This window comes from Epinephelus fuscoguttatus, linkage group LG14, assembly GCF_011397635.1.
Source record: "Epinephelus fuscoguttatus linkage group LG14, E.fuscoguttatus.final_Chr_v1".
Classification (NCBI taxonomy): Eukaryota; Metazoa; Chordata; class Actinopteri; order Perciformes; family Serranidae; genus Epinephelus; species Epinephelus fuscoguttatus.
This window is the reverse complement of record NC_064765.1, coordinates 10,198,382-10,223,686: the sequence shown is the minus strand read 5'-3', so window position 1 is coordinate 10,223,686 and position 25,305 is coordinate 10,198,382. Positions and strand designations below refer to the sequence as shown.

General features: G+C 39.4%; 2 protein-coding genes across 2 annotated transcripts; one reads left to right on the top strand and one right to left on the bottom strand.

Annotated features, from left to right (window-relative positions):
* The first annotated feature begins 721 nt into the window (after positions 1-721).
* On the top strand, positions 722-3,460 carry LOC125901228 (ankyrin repeat domain-containing protein 66). The gene is made up of 3 exons (XM_049596784.1): positions 722-866; positions 2,388-2,616; positions 2,805-3,460. Exons 1-3 carry the CDS (start codon positions 728-730, stop codon positions 2,938-2,940), a joined length of 504 nt encoding a protein of 167 aa, XP_049452741.1. The 5' UTR covers positions 722-727; the 3' UTR covers positions 2,941-3,460.
* adgrf3a (adhesion G protein-coupled receptor F3a) lies at positions 2,969-20,713 on the bottom strand. Its single transcript, XM_049596783.1, has 18 exons — positions 20,576-20,713; positions 16,584-16,638; positions 16,355-16,367; positions 16,108-16,236; positions 15,861-16,013; positions 15,634-15,740; positions 15,424-15,482; positions 15,207-15,331; positions 13,023-13,241; positions 11,919-12,161; positions 11,680-11,832; positions 11,263-11,377; positions 9,850-9,928; positions 9,461-9,640; positions 7,068-8,402; positions 6,942-6,983; positions 4,569-4,604; positions 2,969-4,479 (listed from the first exon to the last, which is right to left on the bottom strand). Exons 2-18 carry the CDS (start codon positions 16,629-16,631, stop codon positions 4,423-4,425), a joined length of 3,093 nt encoding a protein of 1,030 aa, XP_049452740.1. The 5' UTR covers positions 16,632-16,638; positions 20,576-20,713; the 3' UTR covers positions 2,969-4,422.
* Between the last annotated feature and the right edge of the window lie 4,592 nt (positions 20,714-25,305).

Here is a 25,305-nt window from a genome sequence, read left to right as displayed (position 1 = left end):
TGCATGACAAGAATAAAAAACCCAAGGCTTTTTTTTTCAACTCCAGGATTTCCTTTTCAACTTTTAACTTTAAAACACATAAAAGGATACGTTTTTAAAAAGGTAGTAACTAATTTATGGTGGAGGGAGAGTCATGTATTTACCCCCAGCCACTCAGGGAGGCTCAAAGAAAAATATTTGTAGCTATGGGGATGGTAAAAATAATTTTAAAATAAGAAGAACCCCTCCTATGACAAGTAAAGAACAGTCCCTAAAAGTCCATGTTTGATCAAACCTACTACTGAAGCTAAGATTTTCTTTTTATCTTATACTTCCACTTACCTAGTGGCAACATGTTAATTAACCCACCTCACTATATATACTTTATAATTACCTGAAATACTTTAATTAGGGAGGAGAAAGATGTTTTGAACAAAAATTGTCGTAGATTTGGTTAACAATTATCTTTTCCGCCATGTTTGTTCGGCTAACGTTAGCCTACCGGTCGCCTAACCTAAACTCTTCACTCACAAACTTTTAAAAGCTAGTTTGGTTCTTTCTCTGCGGTATTAGATGTTTTTGAAAAAGCACAAATGCTCATTACATTCAACCTCTTCAGTGTGTCATGTATTTTTAAGACACACAGCCTGGTTTTATCATCTGGCTACAGCAGGTGGCAGCATTTACCGTTCACACGCCGGGGCCATCTTGTGTTGGTCCACCGTTGCTAGGTAACCACAGTACCGAGATGACAGAGTTGCACCAGGCAGCTGCAGCGGGCGACTTTGACCGAGTTGAGGAGATCCTGAAACAAAATGAATGCAATCCCAACCAGAGAGATATCGACTGGAGCTACAAGACTCCTCTTCACTGGGCAGCAGCTAAAGGTAGTTCATTGGTCAGTGAGAATTTGTAGTGTCCTTTCACCTGGAGCACCTGCGGGTCTCATCAGTTTACACACAGCTACCGCCATTAAAATACTGCAGTGTTGACTGTAACGGTCACAGAAGAGGGTGTCCAAAAGACCCTGAAGACGGACAATTACAGCTATATCCCTGTTTTCCGCTTTTTGTGATTTTACTTAACATTGACTGTAACGTTAGTAAAGCTAGCTGTTAGTAAATCTAGCTGTTATTTGTCCGTCATATAAGGGACTGTCCTATATCAGACATTGGCTTTTAGGGACTGTTCTTTACTCATCAGAGTAGGAGAGTGGCTGGGGTGTGACCTCTTTTTATTTTTATTTTTTTATTATTTTTTTTTTTTACCCTCCCCGATGCTAAAAGCATTTTTCCTTGAGCCTACCTGAGTGACTGGAAGGAAATGCATGACCCTCCCTCCATCATAAATTAGTTTATGGTGATGATCAGTTATAAGTAGATTTTAAAAACTTGTGATTTTTAAAAGTAAAAATTAAAAGTGAAAGACGAAATCCTGGAGTTGAAAAATGCCTCGGTTTTTCACTCTTGTTGTGCGTGCTGGTGAACAAGAGTTCATGGTTTATTTTTTAGCTAAATTTTAAAGGAGACATGTAGAATGAAGTAATTTTGATAAAGTATTACAATTTCAAGCTCAGATTTGGTTATATATTTTTTTTATGGAAGAGCTCGGCCCACAAAATGTGTTCAAGGACTGTTGGAAATTTGAAAATCAAATAATTTTTCTATTTTTTTTTTTTAACAGTTTCTGGCTATGATAAATGGTGTAATGGTGTAATGGTGTAATGGTGAAAATAAATACGCAATACAGCCAATTAAATTTGTATGCCATAACCCAAAATAAAAAGCACAAGTCCCTCCCCAGTGCTTAAAAAAATTGACATGCCTCCTATTTTTTGTCCCAACCCCTCCCCTCATACTTAACAAACAGTCCCTTATTTTATTGGTGGAAGGATGTGCCTCTCAAATGACACCATCATAAAACTTAGATATAGAAAGCTAGCTATTAGGTTTTAGTTTATTAAAATACCTGTCAGTCAGCGTGGGAGTGACTTGTGTTTTCAATTGATAACTTCTAAAAATTCTAAAATAAATAAATAAATAAATAAATAAATAAAATTACCAACTCCAGCTTTAATTTAAAATTATTACTTTAATTATCAATTATTCAACTGATTATTTGTTTAACGAATTACTCAGTTTTTAAATGTTAGAAAATCCTGAATTTCAGCCAATTTTTTGCCAATCAACTAATTGATAAATTGTTTCACCTAATACCCTCTTGTTTAGTGCCCTTTTTTGTTGCAGTTTTTATTGTATTTTCTTTGGCCTCTCTTTCGTCTCCTTGTCATAGTCAGACTTTTCCTCCACCACAGTAAATAAGAGTTTGTTTTTAAAAGACCAGAGTAAAAAAAATCACCAGGCTCTTAAATGCAGGTGCCTGATCACACTGTGACGCTTTTTCTACAGGTCATACAGAAACAGTGAGGATCCTCATTGAACATGGAGCCAGGCCGTGTCTGAGGACGGAGCATGGATGGACCCCTGCCCACTCGGCTGCAGAGTCCGGCCGGCTGGCAGTGCTGCGGCTGCTGCACTCCCTGCATGCCCCTATAGACAAGGAGGACTGCTGTGGAGACAAACCAGTGCGGATAGCTGAAATATACGGACACCAGGACTGCGTTCGATTTCTTAAAAAGTATAAAATGAAGCCCGGTTTTCTGATTCTTCCACCGCTGGTGTTATTTCATTCTCTGATTCATATCTCCTCGATTCACACATGCCACACTCTGATTAAGTTTTCCTCTCAGATATTCAGATCAATAAGATTATACATTAACTTTATAAGTTAAGTAAGAAAATTTGGTCTGTTTTTGTATGTTGCAGAGCAGAAATTGAGTGCCAGGCCTACCGCAAGATGGCAACCCAGAAAGGGATTTCACTGGATGACACGGACGAGGAGTGGGCAGAGCAGGGCAAAGAAAATGAAGCAAACAGGATCTCTAGCAACATTCAGACGTAGGATGAACTCATCTTTTCACAAATAAGAGTTGTCAGTGTTTCAGTGCTTTATTAGTAATGGATAACACACACAGTATTGCTCAAACCATATCTGAACTTTATATGTAATTTAATTTATAGCAATGAATGAAGAATACAAGTTGGAAATGTTTTAGGGATGCACATTAATATCGGCACGTCATCGGTATTGGCTGATATCGGCTTTAGAATTAACTGTCAGAATCTGCCAACATGCCTATTCTTATTTTGCACAATGAATGAATATTATATACACTGAAGAGCATGACATAGGGCTATCAGAATAAGAGTATACATGCATAATATGATGTTAATTCCACTACAGAAGAGACTTGATCACTAAAATTAAGTGGGGAAATAAGTGGATATAGACCCTTTTGCTGTTAGTAAAGTATGACGTTGCGGTGCTTAGCTGGAGGCAAAACAATTCTCCACAGACATTAGCCAGTGCTAGCTAGCAAGCTCTATTGGCTTGTTTTAGACAATGAAGGAAGATGATTCAAGTGGTGCACTCAGTAATATTCATTCCGAGTGCCCGGAGTGCTCTCTGGCACAAGCTGGACTGTTCATAAATAAGCTGTCAGAATGTACTGTGGCTGGGGAGATGGAGTAGCAGAGTACCAAGCAAAGTGAATATGTGATTTACTTAACCGTTTGTTAATGCATATAGAAATATAACGCTCCATTTCTTCAACCAACAGGGCTCTCATTATAGGGTAGAGCGTCATACTGAAATTATGAACGCACCATGTCAGGTCACTCACTCTCCGGGGCCAGGAGTGTTACTAGAGTAAGCAAACACTGACCCATGGGACCAGACTGGCCGACCCGTATGCTCTCACTCAGTGGATGGATGATGTCACAGGAAGCTTTGTGGTTGATTACTATGCCAATCTTACAAAGGAAGACGACACTTGAACAGTTTTCTCCAGTTTGTTTTGCTATTGAAGCTAACGTTAGCTAATGTGCTAAAAGTTAAGATTACTTAGAAATCCAATATCTCTCTTAATACCCCCCCAGTTTCTGATGAGGTGGACATGATAACCCTTAATACACAAAACGTCATTTGTCCTTACAACAGGAAATACCTTTTCCCAAACCTGACTTGAAGTGTGTGCTGCACATGCAAGCACTTTTCATGATCCGTCCAGTCCCTTCGTCTTATCGCATTTAACCAAAGTGGTCTTTGTTTTTTAAGACCTCTATGTAGCCTACTGCCCTGAGGCGGAGAGTCGTGTTTTGCCTCCAGCGAATCCAATAACCAAAATCCAATATTGTGCATCCGTAAAATATTTCCTGTCAAAAACAAACAATGTACAGTGGATTGTATCACAGGTAATGAATCAAAATAACAACAACAAAATCATCAAGTGCATGTAAATAAGGCTTATGAAGGGAATATCTGCAATTGTATGTGTAAAATGTAGTTTGTTTAGATTGCAGTGCAGCTATTTGAGACAATTTTTTACTTCTTCCCACTTGAGTCTAACTTGGTGGTGCTGTCAGTAGTCGATGCCAGAGGCTGGAGAGCAGAGGAGAAGGATGTGTAAAATGAATCCACAATCATTATTGTATTTTAAATATGAATAAACCCAGTCATAGCACACTTACTTTTCTCTTCAGATGACTCAGCAGTGCTTCACGTGTCTGTCAACATTGGATTAAAATATTTTTAATGATGCATTTCTAACTTGTTTGTAGTTTTTTGCTGTAATTAAACATTTAACTTGTTAAACAACTAATTGAAACTTCTGACAGTGGGTTGTAATTTGGATACACTCCCTGATAAAGCCATAATCATGATTCCAAATCCTAAAAATTTCTTCCCAGGGTTAGAGGTTTGTTGAAGTTTTAAAACTTCACCAAAGATCCCAAGAATTTTCTGCCTTTTTGTACCCTATAATATCATGGATCGCATGTATCTTTGGAAAATATGCTTATTCGCTTTCTCATAGAGAGTTGGATGAGAAGACTGATATCACATGTTAAACATGAAGCTGAAGCCAGCAATCTGATAACTTTGCATAGGGACCATCAGTGATGTTGAGCATGCTAAGAGGTTAAACCAGTCACCAGAATAAATGTTAGCATGGGATGTCTCTGCAAACCACAGATCCATTACTTTCGTATGTTATTAAATTATTAGATTAAAAAAAATGTAATGTGCATGTAATATTTTTAGATCTTGCAAATGCGTTTGGTTCAGTACCACACAGCCTCATTTTGAGTGTGTTTGACTACTTCAAAGTGCCACAGGTAGTTGTTAACTTAGTGAGAGCATATTGTCAGTATATTATGTTTCTAAGTATGGCAACTTCCACAACAGGTTAGTAGAGGCTAGAAATAGGTATTATGGCAGGGTGTACAATTTCTCCATTAACATTTACTATGGCGATGGAAGTAATCATCAGGGCTTCTAAGTGGGTGGTAGGTGAGGAGAGATGGCAGAACGGGGTGCATCTTCCACCAGTTAGGGCTTACATGGATGACATGACACTGGTGACCACAAAAATGCCATGTACAAAGAGGCTACTAGAGAAGGTAAATAAGAACCTCAAGTGGGCCAGCATGAAGACCAAGCCTAGTAAGTCTAGAAGCATCTCGATACAGAGGGAAGTTAAGTGATAGGAAGTTTGTCATAGATGATGAGGAAATCCCAACAATCAGGGGAAAGGCAGTTAAGAGCTTAGGTAGGTGGTACAATCTAGAGTTGAATGATGAGGAACAGGTGGTGAAATTTAGAAAAAATATGGCTGAAGGATTGGATAGAATAAATAAATCAGAACTTCCAGGAAAGCTGAAGTTGTGGTGTTTGCAGTTTGGGCAATATCCTAGGTTAATGTGGCCACTGTCAATTTATGAAATTCCAATGTCTGTTGTGGAGAGAATTGAAAGGTCACTTAGCTCCTATATTAGGAAGTGGTTGGGCGCTCCTAGGTGTCTAAGTAGTGTTGCATTGTATGGAAAAGGGATACTTCAGCTGCCAGTATCTAGTTTAACAGAGGAATTTAAATGTACCTAAATCAGGACAGAGCTCTTGTTATCTGGGAGTAAGGACGTGGTAGTTAGGAGTGTGGTTCCAAATCCAACCAAGGGGATGAAAGTGGAACCCAAGGTCGGCAGTTCAGGAGGCAGAGGCAGCTTGGCTCAGGCAAACCAGTATGGAATAAAGCAGGTCCCAAAGATAAAAGAAAGCTGGTTGTGGAACAGATAGGTAGACAGGAGGAGATATTAAGGGGTGCAAAGGTAGTGGCCCAGGCTAAGCAGGGACGGTGGTTGAATTGGGAAAGTGTAGAGAAGAGGAAGCTTAGTTGGAGGGACCTGTGGAGTATGGAGGAGAATTGTATTAGATTCCTGGTAGGGGCTACATACGATGTGTTACCAACCCCCCAGAACCTAAAACTGTGGGTAAATGGGGACTCATCATGCCCATTGTGTTCAGGTACCACAACCTTAAAGCATATTTTGCCAGGCTGTAAAGTTAGCTTGTCACAAGGCCGGTATACATGGCCGGCAGGGCCATGAAAAAAACCCAACTGCTTTTCATGGCGCCACCCCAGCTTCAAATGCAGCGATGTCTCTGTCAAAAAACAACTGCTTTTTGTTGCCCTCTCTCTCTGGTGGAAACCGAGTAACAGGTCGCTAAAAAACACCCATATTTGTTGGCTTAAAAGCTGTTGGAAATGCAGCAATGACTCATTCAGAAACAACCATTTTGATGTTTGCTGGTCCCAACAGTGGTCTGCAGCATGGCAGGTTTCTTGCTTAGGTGTCATGCCATCCATCAGAACTTTAGAAACGTTGATATAATACTTATGAAATATCCAAATGTAACGTATCTGTGGTTTACAGAAATGCTTTTAAATATTTTGCTGCTGCTGGCCTACTACAGAAGAAACACAGTAATAACATAATTGATCCAGAAATGCAAAACCCATTATGATTCATTTTGCCATTTCCTTTAAAGAAGTAAAATTGCCTTACCAGTTTGTCCCCCAGGCATGTGGTCAACAAAATGAAGAAACCCTGCAAATGAAATGACAAGAGGTTACTAGACAAGGAAAACTTTTACTGATCCAGATGTTTACCTAAAGATCATATTGAACATACCTGGAAGGAGTTCAGCAGGGTAAAGGCATAATTGATTACGAAGACCATGGTTCCACTTGTGAGGTCAAGAAGCATCACGGCAAAGCCGAAAATCCAAGTCACACCGAAGATTGGAGTCAGAAGGATAACTGACCTAATGACAGTTAGGGCAGCTTTTCTCTCCTGTTCATTGGACCGCTCTGTATTCGTAGGGCGATCCAAAAGCTTCATGATCACCACCAGCATGGAGAACACATTGAATATGACAATGGTACCGACTGGTACGACAAATGTGTGGATGGACCCTTGCATAAGTGCAGTGTAACGCAGCCAACAGGTCTCATGGGAGAAGTACTCGCCTTCAGCACCACCCTTATAGCTAAGAACTGTGATGACAACAATCAGCAAAGGACACACATAGCCCAGGAAGAGTGACAACCTCAGGTAGATTTTCTTGCTCACATTATGGAACAGAAAAGTTGCTTGGTGAAGGAGCATGCTGCTCAGACAAAACATCCAGAAGAACATGGACAGGTAACAGAAATGCTTTAACACGACAAAAACTTTGCACCACATTTCTGAAATATCACTGGGCTTAGAGGATGCTAAAAAACTGATATCTGCAACTAGCAGACATAGAGAGACGTTAACGTGGGCAGTATGGCGCAAATACAAAGTACTTGTCTTCACTACAGCGTTCCAGACAAGCAGTTCTACCACGAGGCTGATAATGAGTGACACGACTGATACAGACAGTCCAACGTAGGTAACCTCTGTTATCCAGGGGACTTTCACTGGATACTTTGACATTAGAATGGCGAATGAAGACAAATGTTTGCAAATGCAAAGTTCCTCATTGGAGGAACCGTCCCATTCGCAGCCATCATCTGACCAACCTCCAGTGTTGTTATTCCAGTAGACACACCTCATGAATGTGTGGGGACGCCTTTTTCTGTGCAATGGAAAGTGGATTCTAATCTCAACTGAATCCAGTTGTCCCCTTTCAGCAGTTGTTGACACAACAATGCTGTTAGGCTCATATTCTTGATCTTTGTTGGGCAAATAGTTCTCCAGTTCTTTAAACCCAGCTGTTTTTACAAAGCCAGAGTCGGCAGGAGAAAGAGAGATACTGGCATTAAAAACTTTGTTGCTACATTCTGAGCTCTGCGTGCAATTGGCTGCAGCTATCCTTATGTTTGGGGTTTCAGGGGCATTTGTTACATTTGTTATCTGAATCAAGTGCTCGACAGAACTCAGATATCTCTCAGCCAATGAAGTATTGCTTTTGTTAGTTTTTGCCGTCCATGAGTTGTTGAGAGAGCTATCCAGCATATTGCTGGATGACTCCAGAAAGTTCTGTAAAAAAAAACCAAAGAAGCTCATGTTAGTAGCAGTTAATTCAAGTCAATGTCTGCTCAAATTTATAAAAAGCCTTTCGACTGGTTGTATCAATTACGAAAAAGGGAAAATACACAGAAAATACATCTATCTGACTGTATTTACATTGGATATTGGCACAAAATGGTCATAAATGGCAGCTCAAATTTGTAACTCTTAAAATTTTAGTCCTGGTTGACTGGAAAACACCCGTGGCTGGTGGTGACAGTAATTGAGTTTTAATTTGGCCAGTTCGGAACAAATATTTGCAATGAGACGAGAGGAAACGTGCAACTACTTGCAATGCACCATTCTGCAATGTTCTAAAGACCTGCCAGTTCACACCAATGCAACTAGATGAGACAGTGTATCATCTCTATGCAACAGCTCTCTGTACTTCCCTTCTGATTTCCAGCTTTTCGGGCTTATTTTGTGTCTAAATATAATTTGTAGCTTCTTAGAATATGAATGAGGATAGTGATAGCGAGGTACTGGCTATGGTTGTATTTGTTGTAGTGATGAAATGGCAAAAAAACAGAAACAAAATGAGCATAAGATGGACTGTATTCATAATTAATACACCACAATAATATAATCCTCCGCAGACCATAGCGTCCCATTTCGGAGACTAACTGGTTTGGCTGATGCAGTCTTCAAAGGACGCAGCCGATGTCGACCACGAAGGCCGCGTCCTTCAAAGGCTGTGGCCCCTGAATAGAGACACAGCTGAAATAACAAGCTTGTGTGCAGGAGTGTTTTGTGTTTTTGCTCGGCAACAGTCCAGTCCAAACTATTTGTGTTGGCAGAGCCAAAACATAAATGGCGCTTGTAGAACTGTTGTATAAAAGTAATATCACACTCGAGGTCACACTGTTGTACTGAATATCAGCATGGCTGTGATTATCTTTGGCTCTCAGCCTGTGGCCTTGTCCCTGTGACCTTATCACAGCAGTGCTGATATTCAGTACAACAGCATCAACCTCGAGTGTGATATTGCTTAAATATAGATAACCAAAGAAAGATTCTGTTATACTTACATTCCTTACTGAATCATTATTTATGCCTTTTAGCTTTTGACTCAAAGTGGAGAGGACTTTAACAGATGCATCCATGTTTGCAAAGCCGCTGATGGTCTCTGACTCATCAGTGACTTGTGAAAGGTGGGAAAACACATCTGCAGCATTTTCATCTAGTGAGCCAAGTCCAGTGTCAACAGTCTGTAGCAACAAAGATTATTCAGTTGTGATGAATATTTGTGTTTAAATGTAGACATCAGCTACTACCAAATATTTAATCTCCAAAAAGCTGAGGCTATAAAGGCATAAAAACTAGACAATCCATTCTGTGAAACTATTGTGTATTTCTGTCACTTTTCTATCAAATGATGGAGATCTTGTTTTATAACTTTAAGTTAAATTAGACTCACCAGTGCTTTCTGCAGCACATCATTCACTTTTGTGTTCACACATGCTGAAAACTCTGTTTCCCATACCCCCTTTGTAGAGCTGAAATAATTGATTCAAAACAAAATTAATCATCAACAAATATGATTAATGTATTGTATACATCATATTTTAAACACAATTCCTGAAATTCATTGGTTTTGGATCTGCAAATTGCAAGTTTTCCTCTGTGATAGTAAAATTGGGCACAGCATTAGTTTAGGCAGGATATGATGTCAAGCTCAGCTCACATCCCAGCTACATCAGCTCATCTCAAACAGCCCAATCAACTGATGGAGCAGCTGACTGATGGAAGGGAGTCAGCTGATAGATCACATGATTCCTTTTTATGCAGCCAATTAGTGAATCTCATTTGGGGCGCCCTATTTAAACTGCTCTGGCCTGCCTACTGTTGCTGCTTCCTCTGCAAGCCGCTTTACAACCCGCCTCCATCCCACCTCCTCCTTTTCATGCTGTGTCTGACTTATCAATGTCATTTCTGTTTGTCATTGATGCTGCTCTGTTCTGTTCCCAGGGTTATTTTTTGCTGCTGCTCTCCTTTTGGCTCCTTAGGCTTTCCATGTAGGCACATGGAAGGGCAGGGAGGTTTGCCTCTCTGCCTTATGCTTTCCATGTAGGTGCTTGGAAGAGGCTTTCTGCATAGGCCTAGGAAAGGCAGAAAGGGCCGCAGAACAGAGCCATACCACAAAATATAATACTGCAAATGGAAATAAAGTGTTCTTTGACTAAAGTGTTCCTGACTGAACTAAATATCTTTGGATATGGACTGAACAGGCAATTCTGAAGGGCATTCTTTATTATTCTCTGATGATATATTACTGCATTAACTGGAAAAAATAATCATCTGATTATTTGCTGATCAAAATAATAATTAGTTGTTTCCCTACTGTAGAGTCTCTCCATAAAAAATGGTACATTTAAGGCTCCAAGGGGTGAACAGGGAGAACTCTCCAGACACATGTTCTGGGCAAGAATAAACCATAAATTCATCCTGATTTCTTTGAGTGTGGTGACCCATTTATTTCCACACATGCTCGACTCACACAGGTAAAACATTGTTATCTCAGGTAGGTTTTCACACAGTCACAACAGTCTCTGAGTCCATCACAGCTAAATGTCCAAGTTTCCATTCATCAGTTTTAGTTTCCACGTTACAAACTCTTCATGTTGCCACACTTCACAGTCAAAAAACTGTTCACTTACCCCGTCACACACCTGCTGCTCATCACCTGCACATTACCTACGTATATTACCTGCGTTCTCCTGCTCTGATGCGCCACCCCATGTACAAACAACAAAACTGCATCTATGTACATGTAGTCTCGATCAGTTAAATATGTATCAAAAGAAATACAAAGAATGTTATTGTGGCCTACCCCTTACTGCATTTCCTTTCTCGATGTCCAGAAGCATTTACGCACTTTAACACTGCAGTGAATCCAGCTTTGGTTTCCGACCAATCACCGTCAGCTTCACAGAACTGATCGGTTTCTGTTTTGAAGAAGAAAAATTAAGGCTTCATTTATCATTTATTACATATGTAACGAAAACAACTAATGTTTTTACAAAGTCAGCTTCAGCAGAGCAAGTTAGCCTGTGATGATTGTGGGGTAGTTGTACTCCTGTAATCATCACGTGATTATCCCCTATGTAGAAGTAATGTGGGTGCTATGGACACTGTATTTTTTTTATCCCATTGTGGGATTATTTGATGGCAAGATATCATGCAAAAATTTGGAACTGGGCCCAATTCACTGTTTTCTGAAAATATTTTAGCTAATATTTAAACATACCATATATGATAATGATATTTGTTGAGGCTGTTCTGCTTTCGTTGCACCTGTTCTTAAAAGTGCACCATATAGTTGGCGTGTGTTCGCTGTCATCACATCTAAGGATTGTATCAGCTGCATGTACTTCAGGTCCTTTAGTTTTCCCAGGACGACCTGCAAGGATCACATATGCATGTCATGTTTTTTTTAGTGTGCACATGAATTCATTGAAATCGATGGGCACAAGAAAATGCACTTACTTGCAGGTTTTATTTCTCCGAGGACATGGCGTTTGTCCCATGACACAATGTAATTCTCATGGCTGCTCTCTATCTCACATTTGACTTTAATGTTTAGTAAATCTGAACTTTTACGGCAGCGTGGAAACGGTGGGTCAGTGGTGACGTCAATGTCTGGCAGGAGGGATATGTCCAATGCAGTGCTGGCTTTGTGAGATATGTTGTATAAGTCTGACTCTTGAAGATAGGTACATGTATACTCTCCTGAGAAAAAAATTAAGAGAGATGAGACATACAAGCCATGAGAACACCCTCTGAAGGTCCAGTGTGTGGGATAGTGACATCTAGCAGTGAGGTTGCTGAACTGAAACTTCTACTGTGTGCTAAGTGTGTAGGAAAATTATGGTGACCAACACGAAAATGCGACATTAATGACCAACACATTTTCACTCCACTCTCGTCACGTATCGACATTTGGTCATGGACTTTCCACATCCAGATACGACGTGCAAGGTACCTAGGATGTGTTGGTTGTTGATGTTCTGGGACGCAGTGTCAAATTACGCCTGTTACATGTATTGTCTTCTTTCAAAATACACTTCTGTTTTACCAGAAATTTTAAGGTTTATTTACTGTCTCTTTCAAAATAAAAGCACTACGTCTGTACAACAACACGAATGGCATTTTTTCCCCTACAACACCATATGGTTAGGTTTAGGAAAAAAGAACAGGGTTATATATTATGAATATTAGACATAATTTTTGCTAGTAGATAGCAACATTGTTATGAAATCAGATACAGAGCAACATTAGCGTCCACCCAATGAGCATAAATCCAAAAATGGCCTTTTACCTCTGTTTTTGTCTCCACCAACTCTGGAGGGAAATACATGGCTTTTAAGCTACAAAGTGCTTTGTTGTGTTCCCCAGCTAAATACCATTTTTAGAGATTTTTTTGCTCATGACCATATTATATTCCATTTCTGCCTGTAGATCCCCTGTAAATCTTACACACTGAACCTGTAAGTACAGTACTTAATGACTTTTTCACCTCTGGCTGCTTATTTACACACTCACTGTAAGTCAGCTCACAGGCCAAATATGAAAAATATGAAACAATGATACCTGTCCAGCGTCGGGATATGTTGTTCAGTGTGACACTGGTTTCCATTGTTGCTATTTGGACGCTTGATTCTGTACCATTAAATATCTCAAACACTATTTTATGTTCATTTTTCAGCTTCCACTCTGGTTTCACTTTCAGGTCCTCCTGTAACGTGCATTTCAGTTTGGGATGATCATTGTAACACACTGGGCTAGGCGGTGGGTGGAAATGGACAACACCTGTGAACAGAAATGGGCAAAAATACATCAAAATGTATTTTGATAAAAAATACAAAATACCCCTCAAATAAATGTATCAAAATAAAATACAAAATACTGGTGCCCGAAAATGTATCAAAATAAAATACATGTATTTTGTATTTTCAAATGCAGAAAATACTTTTTTTCTGGGTTTTTTTTTGGCAGCGACCCGCAGCTCTATAGGTCACTCTGTTGGTCGCTTGGTTGGTCGGTCGGTCCACAAAGCTTTTCGTAAATAACTCAAAAAGTCCTTGCTCAAAATGCTCAAAGTTTGCATACTGCAACTGAGTAACTATACCAGAAAGAATTCCCACGATTTGTCCATAGGTGGCGCTATACTCACTGATTCAAATCTTTTTGTGAATAACTCAAAAAGTCTAAAGACACTGTAGCTACTGTAGCTAGTTAACTTGTTTGCTGTCTAACTTGGAGCCTTTGGAGTCCTGTGTTCAACTTTTTTCAAATGAAAAAGAGAAAAGAAAAGCTAAGGACATGTATTATTTATTGATTCAGATTTAGATTCAGACAACTTTATTCCCACGTGAGGCAATTCATTTGTAGCATACTCATCCCAAGCATCAACTACAACAGCATACAATTTGTTATGCACAGTCCAGTAAAACAGACCACTAGGTCATTGAAGGGCACATTGAATGGCCCAAGCCATTGTTACATGTATGAATGTATAGCCTATTATTTTTGTTTTTTGATTCGTGGAGAAAGTATTTTGAGTATTTTAAATACAAAATTACTCCACTCAAAAGTATTTTGCCACAAATTACATTTGCTTTTTATCGGCCTTATCAAATACAAATTACAAAATACTCAAATGTAATAGAAATACATATTTTAAATACAACTAATAGTAATACTGCCCATCCCTGCCTGTGAAGAGCTGAATCAGTGTAGAATCCAATGATAAGCTACATTCAAAAGGTATGCGTACCTTTTGAATCTATACTTCACATAAACTTTCTTAAGCAAGCCAATCGCCAGAAAATTTACCCGCATTGTACGTTTCTGCAAAACACGGATATGGTGCATTTGCATGTTATTATTTCCCTAATGTACCTGATTTATGTTTATACAATGCTGTGGTTAATGTGGTTAGGTTTAGACACAAAAAACACTTGGTTATGGTTAGAAAAAGATCATAGTTTGGCTTACAATACCTACATTTAGTCACAAAAATCCCTGCAGGTCTTTAGGTTTTTAACACTATATCCCCAGGAAAAGCAGTGATGTCTCACTTTTAAAGAAAGGTTTTTGTAGCGCTTTACCCGCAGGAAAAGCAGTGATGTCTTGATGCCAGATTTTGTGCCACTAACCCTACAGAAAAAGCAGCAATGTCTCAATTACAAAAAACGCTTTTTGTAGCTCTACCTACATGAAAAGCAGTGATGTCTTGGTAGAAAAACAATCACTTATCATTGGCACTAACTTGGCAGGAAAAGCAACGATGTCTTGATAAAAAAATACCAATCATTGTGCCACTAACCCAAAAGAAAAAGCAGTGATGTCTCAATATGAATAAAGGTTTTTGTAGCACTATACCCACAGGACAAGCAGCGATGTCTTGGCATCCTGAACAACTTTGCAGGCACAAAAGAGCATTGGAAATACAGCAATGACTCACTAAATTACAACCAGCTTTGTTGTCTGTTGGTTTCGAACAGTGGTGTTACACCATCAACCATTCCCTGCAACTCCAAATGGCAACATCATTTGCATGTATAAAACATGCAAATGTCATGTATTCATGGGTTGCAGAAGTGTACAATGGTGATATTTCCAGTTCGTGCTTCTGCTTTGAGAATTAATTAAATTATTCCCCATGTTTTTCATTGGCAGTTGCCTCCTGACATTCATATATTCATGTTAATTCAAACCAGGTTTAAAATAAATCCCAACAGGTGCATCCCGCCCCCATTTAGATATAATTACCTTTAGTCTCCATGACAAGGAATCCTGACAGAGTTTCGTTCAGAAGTTTCATTTTTTCACTCAACTCTTGTGAACTGACCTCGTTAGCAATGATTAGTTCAAATTCTGCGATGACGCTTCCAACCCTTCAGGGAAGGAATAATACAAATTAAAGGTAACAAATTGAAAACAGAAAAATAACTGAATTTCTTTAATTTCGTAACCAAATCAAACTTACCTGAATTTGGTAATCTTTAAGCTGTCAAATCCCTTCAAAGTGCTGTACACTTTTTTCATCTGCAAGGCAACAGCTCATTCACTGAATAATTTTTCACACATCAGTATATTATTGGCAAATGACAATACCTAAATGAATTACATCATCCCTGATCTGATGAAAGTAATTAATTAGGTCATGTGCTGTTTATTCATAAATAGGAGTTTTTACCTCTCTTAACAATTCGTTATGACACTCCTTGAATTCTTCAGAGGTTTTATCTGTCAGACAGTTGCGATACTCCCCTCCGGGCAAATTGATGGATCCGTTGATAGAAACTGTGAGGAAAACAAAAAGACGTTGCATGTTTTAAACACAAAAGTACACACATGAATGAGCATGTAAACAGTAAAAACAACAACAACGACAACAACAACAAAAAAAAACAAACCACATGCCTGTTGTGTTTGAAACACACATGCTAGCTGTGTTGCCGGTGAAGGTGCATTGCTTGTCACCGCAACATTTTTGACTAGACTGACAAACTTTATCGCTCCATCTGAAGCCAGACTCGCAGCTACAAGTTGTGCCATCCGGGGTGCTCTGACAGGCTGATTGGAAAAAAGCATAATAGTTTAACTCAGAGATTATATATCTAAAATTAATCAGAACATGCAGTAATTGAAATATTAGAAAAATGTTTACTTGTTGTCATTTTTAGGTCGTCAACGTTCAGGCTGGTGGTGCTCACAAAAGGTTTCAGTATCTCAGTTATGTTTTTGATTGCATTGTTCTCTATTCTCAGTTTGACATTATAAATTTGTGTTGAATTGCCTGAAACATGGAAAAACCAGACATCATCGTACATGCAATACATTTTCAAATATCACACACACACCCTCTCTGTTTAAGAACAATTTCATGCTCATTTTGAAACTCAGAATAACTTTACCTTTTTCAGTAGCCTGTAAAAAAACAGAAGAAAATCACTCAGTTTAATGCAATTTAATGTTGTGAGTTTGAATTTCAAAGGGACAGTTCACCACAAATCAAAACTCTGCAGCTCATATCAAAACAATCTAGACTGATAAACAGCGCTACAGTTGAGAAAGGAAATATGTATTTTTGATTTTGGGGTGAACTGTCCCTTTAAGATCTAATGTTTTACAATATGGGCTTACCTGACAGATGGTTAGTCCCAGGATATGAAGAAATAAAAAGGCCCACATCCTGTTCCTGCAAATAATCAATAACATAAAAAGACATTTGTATTTACCCCTGGTAAACAGATATAATATTTGCATATTTACATTTCATGACAGTACAAGAGCTCTTGTGCTTGTTTCAAAATCCCTTTGCTTCCTCAGAGCGAAGCTAGTTTTCCAAATTAAAGTTAGCACAATTAATAATCCTCAGCAACACTGAACAAAACCCCGTGTAAGCTGCTGCAAGGTTAGCAAGTTAGCTTGCTAACTAGGTTGGCTATGCTAATGAGTAAACTTGCCGATAGACTGTAACATTAGCGAGAAAATATGTTAATAGCAAAATTACATAATCCTTACTCTTACATTTTTTAAGCCTATTGGCAAGTTTATTGTTAACATAACCTACCTAGTTGGCTAACTTGTTAATATTGTAGTCTATCAGCAAGCTTACTTGTTAGCATAGCCAATCTAGTTAGCATGTGAGAGTAGGTGTTTCTGTGGTGATCTGGAGAATTCGAAGATGAGGCCGATCACAGAGTTCTTTCGTGATGCACGTTTAATTACAAGCTCGGATCAACATGGCTACATGCAGAAACTATGTGATGATTGTGAACAGAGAGAGACACAGCTGATGGTGGCATGTATACTATTACCTAAAATGGTGCCTTGACACATTTAACTTGACCTTGGGCCAACTAAAATTAGTCTAACTTGTCCATTCATCAGTAAGCCTAGCACTTCTGACGCCATGACGTCTGTCATAACGGAACATGATCCACAGGGATGACAGAGATGTAAAAATACATACTAACAGTATGCTAACTCGCTAATATTATAGTCCATCTGCAAGCTTACTTGTTAGCATAGTCAACCTAGGTAGCAAGCTTGCTCGCTGATATTATAGTCTATCAGCAAGCTTAGCTGTTAGCATAGCCAACCTACTTAGCAAGCCAACTCGCTAATATTGTAGTCTATCAGCAAGCATACTTGTTAGCAGCCAATCTAGTTAGCAAGCTAACTCGCAAATGTTATCGTCTTTAGAGGTCTATACAATCTGGAGATACGACACCCTCTTTATGCCTACAAACTTGATTCAGATAAAGAAATACTTCTTAAAATGAATTACAGATGAAAAATAGCCTTTTGGGTAATTCTGGCATTTTTAAGACCATGTGTATTTATTAATTTGCACTGTCCCTTCTTAAATAAACTAAACTAAATCTTTTTTATACTTATTTTTGCACGTTTGTGCAAATTAAAGCACCTTGAAAAAATTGTGGTTACTGTATTTTTCAGTAAACAACAGAAGTTCAGCTAAACAACTAAATGATTATGTGATGTGGTATACTCTCTCCAACATTAATAACTCTCACAGCACTGTCGGTTTAAAAGGAAATGTGTGTTTGGCATCTGTCCATGAGTTCTGTGTATATTCCTGCTCTGTGAAGCTCTGGAGCTTTAACAAAATCATGCAAATATTTTGATGGTTCTTTTTAATCTCAGATAAGGAATCAGATCCAGACAGTGCATGCAGACTGTCATCTGATAACAGTTGTTCTGATCCTGTTGACTCAGCAGAGATAACATTCACATGAAAGGTGATAATCTACAGTAGAATAAATATTCATAAACGATACAGAATGACTGTGAGCCTCACTGCATTACATTACTCTATATTTATTTATTTTATTTATTTTATAAATCCCCCTGGGACCCGAACTTTTGTTTGGTATATTTTTTACAATTTGTCCTAGCTATTTGGGATCAGTAGGATCTGATTCAAAAAACTAAACACTGTCAACAATGATAAAGCCCCAATGTCCTCAAACAAGATGATAATAAAGTTCCAATGTCCTTTAACAGGTGTCCCGATGTCTTCAAAATGTCTTCAAATGAGTAATTAACAGCATCTTAGCTTGTTACAGTTGCTAAAATTAGTCACATTTGTTGCCATATCAAACTATGAATGTTATCAATCATAAATAAGTGGCTCCAGCAGATTCAAGGTACAACATCTGAGGTCTCTGTCCAGAAGAGCGCAGTCCTAGGAACAGCTAAGACACTGCGCAGAATTCTCAAACTCCCAGGACTCTGGTAGAGGACCCAAGCTTGAGGAAGACACACCAAACACCACCAGAGTGTGATTTTCATATGTAGTATATATGGATTTATTCATTTTTCATAATCGCTTATCCTGTTAGGGGTCCTGGCTGACATTGGGTGAGAAGCAGAGTACACCCTGGACAGGTCATCAGACTATCACAGGGCTGACACATAGAGACAGACAACCATGCACACTCACATTCACACCTATGGACAATTTAGAGTCACCAGTTAACCTGCATGTCTTTAGACTGTGGGAGGAAGCTGGAGAAAACCCACGCTGACATGCATGGTTGGGCTCCCCCACCCTGGATTTGAACCAGGAACTCTCTTGCTGTGAGGCGACAATGCTAACCACTACAGATATAAGAGTATTGTAAGTTTATAGCAGTTAAACAGCATGACTTATCATCTTCTTTCCTCATTCTTTTTTAAACAGTGTGTACCCTATAAAGTCTTCTTTAACTATTTTACATTGTGAAAAAGGGACACGTAACAAAGGTATATTTTATCAAATAGGGAGACATTCCAGTTTATTATTTTAAAGTTGGTTTGGGGATCTATGAATTTGTCAACACCAAAAAATGTGGCGTGACTGCTGTCATACATATTGGATCCAGTTTGACCATAACTTCATAAATCTTTTTTTATAATTCAAATTTCTACTGATTTTGGGTTAGCTTGGTACATGACAGTTCTACACATCAATCTTGACAAACAAAAATAAAAATACAAAACAAACAGGGTAACAGACACCTGTATAAAAGGGGGGTACAGCACCAGTCCCACAATAAAACTTAATAGTGATACTAATAAAAAAAAAAATTAAAAAAGAATAAATACAAAAAATAGGCAGGACAAGACAAAAAAATCACACATCCAGGCCCTGAGACAATACAAAAATAATTCCAAAAATCCCCCCAGATTGGTCCTTGAGCACCGTTATCATAGTCAGCATGGATTCATAAGAGGCAGTTTTTGTTATACAGTCGACCCATTCTTTTATTTCTGGGTGTGTCGTTGACTTCCAGTTCCTAAGTATTGTTCTAGCAGCTGTAATGACTCCAGCCATAACGACTGAGAATTTGTCCCTCGACACATTATGTGATCATGATCTGTCCCCCAATAATCACAGTCCTGGAGACACTGGCAATGTCTTACCTGCCCATTTACTCATGTGTCAAAGAATATAGGTCCTGTTTGTGCATGTGTGTGTCTTTCGGGCCTGTGTGTAATTGACAAGCAAGAGTGAAAACATTGAATTTCTCCTCAGGGGGATTAATAAAGGAAATAAACTTAAACTTAAACTTAAACTTTTACGTCAAAAGGCCGAATGAGTGGACAGTCCCAAATACAGCTAATGTCTTGTGATGGTTTTCTTACCAGTGGAAATGTTCCATTAAATTACACTGCCGCATGAATATTGAGTTTTCCTTTACATAATTACAAACATTACCACTATATATTGGTGCATAAAAATTACCAGACTGCAGGAAATGAAGTGTGAGATGCTCAAAATGTCCTTAAAGGACCCCCAGACCTCCTGCTTAAAATGTGTCCCTACCAATGTTGAAATGAAACCGTTGTTCCTATCACACTAAATGGCCTGTTAGATAAGTTATTTTCATGACTGCACTGAATTCCTGAGATGATAAAGCAAAAAAGAAGCAATGTGGCATTCTTAATCATTTAGAGAACATCGCCAAGAGTTACAAAAATACACTGAACTTTATCTGCTGTTCTTTAAAACTGTTGAGATTTGCCAGTTGTTCATTGTAACAGCTAGCATCACACATGATGCATGGGCTTTATAGGAAATTACAACATGTATACTGATGAAAGATAGTGTAGAAAGATAAGCTCACCTGTTCTTCTGGATGTGTATCAGTGAACCATAACAGCAGCGTCTCACAACTTCACAGGAACCTGTCTGTACCCATAAATGACAGCAGCACACTGATGGAGCTGGTGTTGCAGCCGCTTACACGGAAGTGAACAACACAAAAAATAATTCCGTTTGACTGCAGCATGTCATCATCAGCGTTACTGTAGGTACAAATGCAAAGCCATTTATATGCTCTAATTTGACTTTCAAAAATGGAAACCCCACAGTGTCCGTGTACTGAAGATACTGTGCTGAAGGAAAGTTATGGTGTTTTATATAATCTCATGCCATTATTTTTAACGATATTTCTGGTTCTGAGTGAAATATCTCAATGCTTATTAAAGGTTTTGTCATAAAATCTGGTGTAAACATTCCCAGAGGATTAATCCCTAACAGTTTTGGTGATCCCCTGACTTTCCCTCTAGCCCCACCACAAGGTTCACATTTGTGGTCTTGAGAAAAATACCAAACATTGACCAAATTTGTCACTCACATTTATGAACAATTTAATTTAGTTATCCTTACAGAAATTATTGAAATGCTGAGATAAAGGTCTGCTAATGGGGGGGGTTATCAATTAACCTAGTCCCCAATCTGCATGTCTTTGGGAAGAAGCCGGAGTGCCCGGAGAGAACCCACGCTGACATGGGGAGAACATTCAAACTCCGCACAGAAGGGCTCCCACGCCTGGGATCGAACCGGCAACCCTCTTGCTGTGAGGCGAGAGTGCTAACCACCACACCACCGTGCCACCCTTTTAAATAAAATATAAAATATTAAAATAAATATAAAATATTAAATTAATATATATATACATTATATATATATATGAACAGACTGACAACTTTATCTTACTAGATAAAAAAAGTAATAAATTGCAATACATTTTATCGCAATACTCAGCATATCGCAACATATTTAAAATCCCAATAATATTGTATCGTGATAATATCGTATTGTGGATCCTCTGGTGATTCCCACGCTTAGTTGGGACCCACAGGTTGGGAACCAGTGCAGTAGAGATTGTGAAGCAAGTCACGCACACAGTGTTTAAAATAATGGGCATAGCTACCATGATGTCACCTATTCCTTTGTAGGTTACTGCTTTGAAGCCTTGAGTTTGGCATTTTTGCTGTCGCCATCTTTGTGTTTTGGTGCCACGAGTACCATACTGAAGGCACTGTCCACAGAGAGCCTATCACTCAAAGTGGCCCCGCCCTTAATTACGCAGAACTTTAAGCCTTAATGAAATGTAAATGAGCGAGTTATATAAAATTCACCCCCTGTACAGTTGTTATGAAGGTGGAAACTAGCTATAGAGAATAAGGCCCTGATCACACAGAAATCATGTTAGCAGCTGGAGGTGTCTTTTTGTAATTGTTTTTAATGAGAATGAAACTTTTTGCTCGTGTTTTTTGCGTTGCTACACGCCTCGTGTTTCTGCCCTCTAGGCGCCTGTCCTTTTTGAAGGAGCACTCTAAACTCCTCGATTCGAAAAAACTTCAACTCAGCAGAAAAGCGCCCAACATCATCTCTTTTTCGTCATCTTGTTCCCCATTGTCCAATCACATGAGTTGAGAGGCGGGCATTCTGTGGTGGCCATGACAACAAGTTCACAGTTGGTAATCAATGGAGGACAAACTCCCCATGATCCACCCTCTTTTTAAGGGTCTCATGTACCCACACAGATCTCCGTTTCCCTGTGACCAGCAAACTATTTGCTGACAGGCTCTCACCCTCAACCAGAGCTACAGCAAGTACCCTCTGCCTCAACAGTTTAGTAACCAGCGAGTAATCACTGTTGGTTGATTGATTACATGGGAAAATTAGAATGAGGAGGTGAATCTGCGGTTGCCTGGCAACAATAAAAAGGCACAGCAAACGTTTTTTTTTCCACTAGTGGCATTCAATTAAAAGAAAAGAGGTAGCGTGGTGCGTCTCATGTTTTACAACCTGCAGAACATTTTGTGTTTATTTCTGCTGTAAAGCTGGGATTTTATGGGGAGTGACTCACTTTTGTAGCCATCCCTAAGTGCCCATTAAAAGTTTGTCCAAATGCTGTTGTTTGACTGCCATAGCAAGCACAGGTAGCAGAGCACAATCCTCACAAGATGGTGCCCCCATCCAAAAATCTAACATCAACTTCATGCTCTCTATACCTGCTAAACATCAGCATGTTAACATTGTCATTGTGAGAATGTCAGCAGGTTGGTGTTTGCATTTAGAATGATGCACCGCTGTGCCAAAGAACACAGAGCAGCTACTGTAAACTTTTGTTTGTATTGTTACCTCCAGTGGCACTTGCAGCTAACAATTCTGGTCATGCACTCATGAAATGAGAGGCTACGAGGCTCTGAGGAAATGACAGTGAAGGTTTGGGTCCTGCATGTTTGCTGTATGTTGTGGGTTTAGTTTACCTGCTGGTAGAAAGGTAACCTTTATGTTCTGTGAAATTAGAACCAACAAACTTCCTGCAAGGTTTCCTCACTATGGAAAATACCCTCTGCTTTTTGCAAATGGTGTGGTTCTGTTGGCGCCATCACACTGGGACCTCTAGCATGCACTGGGGTGGTTTGCAGTCAGGATGAGAGTTGGCACCTTCAAATCTGAGGCCATGGCTCTCTGCCTGAAACCGGTGAAACCCCTCCGGGTTTGGAGAGAGTTACTGCCTCAAGCGAGGGAGTTAAAGTATCTCAGGGTCTTGTTCAAGAGTGAGGGTAGAATGGAGCATGGGAACATGTTTTTTGCATGCTATAATTAAAAGTGTCTTGTATTGATTGATTGGAGTATTTATATACTAACACACAGTTCTGATATTCCTGAATGTGAAAGTGTGTAGATGTTTGTTTAGGTGCGGGGGGTCAGATGAACTTACAGGAACTTACAGCACATGCAAAACCTCATCCAGCAGAGGAAAAAACCAACAACAAAAACAAAACAAAACATGGGGACATGTAATTCCATCCTCGCGTGTTTACACACCAACTTGAATTATTATATAACCCTTGTGGTCAGGACTCTGATGTCAGCAGAGTATAGAGACGCTTTGTGAAGCAGGACTTCCTTGTTCCTTATCCCGACTGTGCAATACTCTGAGCTCACAACACTTGCTCAAATACACTATGAATACAGATCCATCCATTCACCCATGTTTATCCGCTTATTCGGGGCTGGGTCACGGGGGCAGCAGGCCAAGCAAAGCACCCCAGAGGTCTCTCTCCCTGGCAATGTATAAAAAATATAGTATAGTATATAAATACATAGTATATAAAATAAAGTATATAAATACTATCCAGCTCCTCCTGGTGCTTCCAGGCCTGATGAGATATGTAATCCCTCCAGTGTGTTCTGGGTCTGTCCTGAGGCCTCCTACCAGTGGGTAATCTCTGGTGGGGTAGAGACATTGTACAGAAGACAGGGAGCTGAACTGGTGGCCTGGTGTCAGGAAAATAATCACTCCCTCAATACAGATAAGACCAAGGAGATGATTATTGATCTTAGGAGGAGGATAGGGCAGCACATGCTACCACACAGAAGTAGAGAGGGTGGAAACCTTTACATTTCTTGGCAGGATCTCAGCTGGTCTCACAAGACATGATGGATCATCAAGAAATCCTAGCAGTGACTGCACTTCTTAAGGAAGGATCCTTAAATGGCTGAATTTCAAGGATGATACGTCATCAAATCCCACGTCAGGACAGTTCCAATGTCAAAGATCCTTCAAATTCTGCTGAGGACTGAGTCCTTCATTCAGAGAATTTCCAAGGATGTAAGTGTGCGTCCTCAGCAGGTATTAAGTACCCACAATTCTTTGCATACGATTTGCTGGAAGTGAAGGTGGAGGCTCCTCAATGAAACCTGCACCAGCGGAGCTCAGTGGGATTTAGATAAATATGTAATTTATTTGGTTTAATGCTTCCAGGAGTTTTTAATCATACAAGCATGAGAAAATACTGATAGAAACCTCATAATTTAGACTTTCCAATGTGTCCACTGCCAAATAATAAGATATTTAAAACACAGTGATTTAGATAAAACATGTACGTTTTTAGATTAATCATTTACAGCAGTGATGGAGCGCTACGTGTACAAAAGTTAATGTAGCCTACCCGTTTGTTTTTTAAGTATAATCCAGAAATATATTCTCTCGTTTGCCTGTTCCAATGTTCACATTCACTGAATGCTAACACGGACCCTTGCCTTGTCTCTGTAGGAACCTTCCTTGGAAAGACTCGTCCTACCAAGACAGGATCTTTGACTCTGAGAAACACCAACTGTCTTTTCACTCTCTTGCCATCAGGCAGACGCTACAGGAGTGTGAAATCCAGGTCAACAAGACTGAAAAACAGCTTCTACCCACGGGCCATCACACTGCTGAATAACAGCATCAAACACTGTACTCTGATGAGGAGAAGGATAACAAGACACAGGTGAGGCTAATCAGGGCAGAACAGACAATCAGACACAGGTGAAGCCATGAAAAGGGAGGGAAAGCACACAGGGCCAGGAAGTGAAGTGATGTGAAACGAGAGGAGATGTGAGTTTCAAAGTAAAACAGGAAACAACATGATGGAATGAAATAAAAAACATAAGCTAAGAAACTTGAGCTGTGACAAATCCCCCTTACCTCGTTTCAAAGCCAGTGGGTGTTTGGTTAGATGCCTGTAATAAGGTCTGTGTTCAATACAAGCTTTAGACTGTTGTGTTTTG